Here is a 5,478-nt window from a genome sequence, read left to right as displayed (position 1 = left end):
GCCAGCCGGAGGGGCCCAGGGCAGCAGCCACGACGAGAGCTCCGTGTCGGGACTGGCCGCCGCCCTGGCCGGGGCCAAGCTGAGACGAGTCCAGCGGGTAAGGGTCCCCAGGGGGGCTGGGGCGCCCCGACTGCTGCCGTGAAGAGCCGTGCGGGGGGCGGGGGCGCGCTATGCGCACACTGGCCTCGCCCGGCGCCCCAGCGCCCAGAGAGGATACCCCACGGGCCGTGGCCCTCTCCCCCTCGTCCCCCCGTTCCCCAGGACCTGCGGGCTTGGCTGCGGGAGGCCGCCCGGCCGGGGGCCAGCCCGCTCCCTCTCGGCCGCTGGCTTCGTCATCGCTGGGGCCGGGAGGTTGGGCGGCACCGGCCCCCAGCACCGCCGTTGCGGGGCGCCCGCATGCACACGCACACGCACACGCACACGCACGCCCCTTCCGCCCTCCGGTGCTGCCCACCGCCCACCCGAGGCTACAGCCCTGCCTCCTTCCCCAGCCTGAAGACGCGTCTGCAGGCTCCAGCCCCAGCGGGACCTCCAAGTCCGACACCAACCGGGCCAGCAGTGGGGGCGGGGGCGGCGGCCTCATGGAGGAGATGAACAAACTGCTGGCCAAGAGGTGGGTGTCGCGGCCCTCAGGCACAGCCCTGGCCTGGCCCCGGGGCCCAGCCGGCAGGGCCCCCGCACGAGGCTCTGCCTGCGGTAGATCGCAGGCCATCCGTGAGCTGCGAGGCCATCCGTGAGGTCAGTCTCGGGGGAAGCGCGTGTCCCGCTGGGAAAAGGCAGCACAAGTACTGGGGCCCAGAGCCCACCCCGATTGCATGAGGGGGCCCGGGGCAGGCTGCCGGGAAGGAGCTGGGCGTGCTGGCGGCCTGAGGGACGGAAGGACACTTCCACCCCACGGGCCGGGCGGGCCGCGCCTTCTCCTCCACGCCTGTCACTGCGCCGCCCCCACGGGACACCGGGCCCGGGACACCGTGCCCCGCCCCAGAGGGAGCCCGACCTTGGCTTTTGCTTGAGCCCGTAGCCGGGCCTGGGGGTGCCCGGGCGGCCCCGCCAGTAGAGTCCCTGATGGCCCCAGAAAAGCAGCGGCATCACCCGCCGTCGCAGGCCCACCGGCTGCCCGTGAGGGCGCCGCGCGTTGCCCTGCACGGCCCTGTCAGGGACACAGATGGGCCCAGGGGACAGGGCAGCTCGGGCTCGCGGCCCCGCCTTTGTGCGCACGGTCAGGGACCACAGAGGCCCTTGCAGGGGGCAGCGGGGTCCACCGCAGCCTTCCGAGCCTCAGCCGGGCGCCCAGCCAGCCCGCGAGGGCAGGTCGCCAGGAGGCAGGCGGCCCGTGAGCAGGCTCGGCAGGCTGGGCGCCTCCCAGGGAGGCCCCACAGAGGAGCGCCCCACTTGCTGGACGGAGGCCGAGGCGGCCGAGGCGGGAGCGGGGCAGGTCCTGCAGAAAGCAGGGCCGGGGGGCGGCAAGGTGGGAGGCCCGTGGGCGGAGCGAGCCCCTCCCAGCTCAGGCCTGCGGGCCTCGTGTGAGAGTGGGAGACTTTTTCTGGAAAAGAAATGCTGTGTGCCAGGCCCAGCCCATGTGTGAGCAGCCCTGGGCGCGGTGAGGTAGACCCAGCGGAGAGGAGGCTCCCAGAGCAGGAGCCTGGGAGACACCCACACGCTGCGGGGGTGCCGGGGCCCCTCGGAGAACCAGGGCCGCGCCCCGGTGCTGGGCGGCAGGACGGACTGGAGAAGGCCAGGGCCTCACGGGCTCCCGCGCTGCCCTGAGCCGGTCTCTCGGGAACAGAGAGGGGATGCGGCTGAGCTATGAGACGCAGCGTTTGCAGCAACATTTTGCTCGACTCGAGGCCCAGCAGCCGCCCTGCTCTGCCTGAAGCTGAGCCCTGGCTCTGGCACAAAGCCCCCGCCCCGGGCTGCAAGGAGCAGCCGGGCGGGAGGCGGCCTCGCCCTTGGCAGAGGGGGCAGTGATGGCCATGGGAAGGGTGAAGGGCCACGGGGCCCGGGCTCGGGTCTGAGGGCTGCTCTGTGCCCCCAGAAGTGGCGCTCCTGAAGGCGTGTGTCTGGGGCAAGCGAAGGGCTGCGGGTAGCCAGAGAGAGTCCCGGCGCCAGGGGAAGGGAGTCCACGTCTGGGGGGGCCAGGGGCCAGGCGCCCGGGCCAGCCCCTGGGAGTCCCTGCTGCTCTGAGCCCACCCAGGCCCCGCAGGGCGTCCAGGTCGGGCAGAGCAGCTGGGAACAGAGTGCGAGGCAGGGGAGCTTCAGGCTGCGGGGCCCCGGGCTGCCACCGCCTGTGCTGTGACATCGGCCCGAGGGCAGCTCCCCGTGGCACCCAGGCATCCCGGACTGAGGGCAAACCAGCTCCCTCCCCTCGGTGCTGCAGACTGAGGAAGGGTCCCGAGCCCCCCTTCCTGCACGGCCGCCGTCGTGGCCAGGGCCACAGGGGAGCAAGGCCCGGGCACCCGGCCCGGCGGTGTCATGCCACGTGGGCGCTCGCCTCCTGCACGTAAAGTGGGTCAGGGCCCCGGGGACCACACTGTGTCCAGCCAGAGGCGTGTCTGGGTCAGTGTGGAAACCTCAGGAGCTGGGTCCTGTCTCCCTCCTCGTCCTAGGAGAAAAGCAGCTTCCCAAACAGACAAGCCGGCCGACAAAAAGGAAGACGAAAGCCAAACGGTAAGCAGCCCCCTCCCCGCCCTGCCCACGGGCCCCCCATGGCCCCCACCCACGGGACCCCCGCACCCCCGGCCTCAGGGTGCTGAGGCGCACTTGGGTGACCTGGACATGTAGGGGCTCACCAGGGGCCGTATAGGAGGGTGGCTGGGGCAGAGGGCCCAGGCACCGTCCCCCATGCCCTGGACAACAGGCCGCACCACCCAGAGGCCCCTGTGGCAGGAGCCCACAGGCCCCTGGGTTGACTGGGAGGCAGGGGGCCGGCAGCCCAGGGACACCATGAGGCCACCCAGAGCTGGGGGGGCCCCACGGACAGCGGGGGGACGAGGTCAAGGGGCGCCGCGGCAGGAGAGGACCCTGATGGCCCCGCCATGGGCAGGTGCCGGGGGAGCCGTGGCGGGTGACCGGCCTGGGCCTCTGGCCCAGCTCCGAGCTGCTGCCCCTGTCAGGCGCCAGTGTCCTCTCCTCGGCGTCAGCTTCCCCATGAGACACGGTAGTGGCCGCCTTCGACCTTCCGACGATGGCATGCGGTTGCGGCTCAGTGGCTGGACAGCAGACACAGGCCCGGCCCCAGCGTGCCCAGTGCCCCAGCTCCAGCCAGCCGGCTGACCCTCCCCGCCCCTGCCCCCTGCCCCTGGTCCCCTGGCCCCCAGCCCCGCTCAGCCCACAGCACTCCTTCAGCGCAAGGATGGCACGCTCCCCCGCGGCCCCACTCCTGGTACTGCCAGGCCGGCCGTCCATGGGCCGCGACCCCGCCCACGCCAGGCCTGCCCAGGGCAGGGCGGCTTTCCACACCGCGGGTTCTCGAGGGCGCAGGCCCACGGCTCGGTGGCTGGGAAGCCCTGAGCACACCCTGGGCTGCTCCCGGAGGGCAGGCAGGGCTTTAGGGGAGGGCGAGCCCGGCCGAGAGGATGGCCAGGGCCAGTTGCCGGTGGCTGAGAGCGCCGAGGAACCCCCAGGCGGAGGTGCGGCAAGGGCTGAGCGGCCTGGCCCGCTGAGACCTGACGCCGGCTCCCGCCAGTGCAGGGAGCCTTTCCGGCTGCTCGGAGACGCGCCCGAGGGAGCGTCCGGTGGGGCTGTGCTGCCCCTCACGCCTGGCCCTGCCCGGCCGAGAGCTGCTCTCCACCCACCCACACGGGCACCTGCCTGTGCTCTGGCCAGAGCCCCAGATACATTCGTGCACCCCACAGACACGGGGTGCTGGGAGGAGCCAGGGAGGTTCTCGAGTGGGTACAGTGGCCAGCAGCCGAGCCCACGCAGGCACCTCCTGCTGGGAGCGTGGCGTCCTGCCCCGGAGGTGGCCACTGGGTCCAAGAGCCCCCGGCCCAGGCGGGCACGGAAGCGGGTGTCAGCGGCCGCCGCCTCCGCCCTGCTCTGGCAGAGCTGAGCCTCACTTCCGGCTCGGGGCGCTGCCACAGACGGGCCTGGGCCGTGGGGAGCAGAGATGGTGGGGGGCCCCCGAGAGTGAGGAGGGCAGCAGAAGGTGTGCCAGGGGCTCCGGTAGGCCTGGAACGGGCCCTGCGGCCTCTGCTGCCCAGAGGTGGCCTCTGCCCTGAGCTCCGCAAGGCGCTGGAGCAGGTGGGCAGCTCAGGGAGCTGGGGAGCGGGAGGAGGGGGCGCCCACATGGGGCGAGAGGCGCCCCCGGCGGGGCCAGGGTCACGCTGCCTCGCCCCCTCACGCCTGCCTCCTGCAAGCTGCCCGGAGACTCCGGCCAGGCCCTAGAGCTCATGGGCTTGCTGGTGGCTGGAGGGAGCCTCGGAGCAGGCCTCATTCCCTCCCTCGGCCCAGTCATGTCGGCCGGGCCGGGGGGCCCTGGCCTCGCCCACACCCCCAGGCTTCCAGCCCGCCCACACAGCACCCGCAAGCTCCTGGCCCGCCAGCGAGACCCGCCTCCGGGCTTGGCGGGGTCCCGTAGCGGGCCCGCTGGCCTGCAGAGGGGTCCATGGGCACCCAGCCTGGCATCAGGCCACTTGTGCTGTGGCTGAGAGAAGTCCCCCGGGGTGGGCGGGCGCCCTGCCTGGCAGAGCCCTCCTCCCCTGCGGCCTCGCCCAGTGTTCACAGCCGGGACTTGGGGTCTCATCTGTTTGTGACGTTCATTATGTTACAGATCATAAAGCACCGGGTGCTCAGTAGAGCGTGGGAAGCGGGTCTGTGGGCGGGCTGGAGCGGGTGGCCGGCTCCGCACCCCGCCTCCGCGGGCTAACGCCTGTCTTAACGTTTCAGGAGGAACAGAGCACCTCTCCGTGCCCCGGGGGCCGTGCTGCCAGCCAGGCTCCCAACCCCTCAGGTGAGCACCAGGAGCAGGGGTCCTGGGGGGGCCGGCTCCGGGGGGGCAGGGCCCAGCGGTCAGGCCCCCGCCACTGCCGGGCGGCCACTCCCGAGAGTGCCCAGCCGCCCGGAGGAAGCTCCAGCTGAGCCGGCCAGGCGGTGCCACGCTGGTCGGGGGGCAGAGCCCCCACCGCTGCTTCTCCCGCACTGGCACAGGGCCCCGCATCTGCCCCCAGAACCAGGGCTCCGGGCTGAGCATGTCGGTGTGGCTTCGGTTTCCCTGGGAAGTGCCCCCGCGACTAGTTAGTGATCACCCCCAGTTGCCTCAGAAGCGCAGACCCCCTGACCCGGCCCGAGGGGTCGGGTGCAACTGGAAAAGCAGCTGAAGCTGCCCGGAGGGAGACGCTGGGTCACTCAGTCATTCAGCCAACATGATGCCTGCGCTCCGTGCGAGGTGGGGGTGAGGGGAACTGGCCGCCCTCCCGCTGCCAGCTGCTGGTGCCCGGCCCCACCCGCACTGCCTCTGTGGGCCCGGCTGCCCGGGGC

The 5,478-nt window shown here is 72.7% G+C and overlaps 1 protein-coding gene across 1 annotated transcript in view; it reads left to right on the top strand.

Annotated features, from left to right (window-relative positions):
* EVL (Enah/Vasp-like) overlaps window positions 1-5,478 on the top strand; it is a 55,309-nt gene that overhangs the window by 44,700 nt on the left and 5,131 nt on the right. The window contains exons 7-10 of the mRNA XM_012724674.1: window positions 25-97; window positions 492-613; window positions 2,607-2,667; window positions 4,888-4,951. Of these exons, the coding sequence (XP_012580128.1) occupies window positions 25-97; window positions 492-613; window positions 2,607-2,667; window positions 4,888-4,951 (320 nt within the window). The remainder of the gene's footprint in view (window positions 1-24; window positions 98-491; window positions 614-2,606; window positions 2,668-4,887; window positions 4,952-5,478) is intronic.

The sequence above is a fragment of the Condylura cristata genome, unplaced genomic scaffold (genome assembly GCF_000260355.1).
Source record: "Condylura cristata isolate star-nosed mole 26May11 unplaced genomic scaffold, ConCri1.0 scaffold00013, whole genome shotgun sequence".
Classification (NCBI taxonomy): domain Eukaryota; kingdom Metazoa; phylum Chordata; class Mammalia; order Eulipotyphla; family Talpidae; genus Condylura; species Condylura cristata.
Note: the sequence above shows the minus strand (reverse complement) of the source record. Positions and strands in the feature narration are given on the sequence as shown.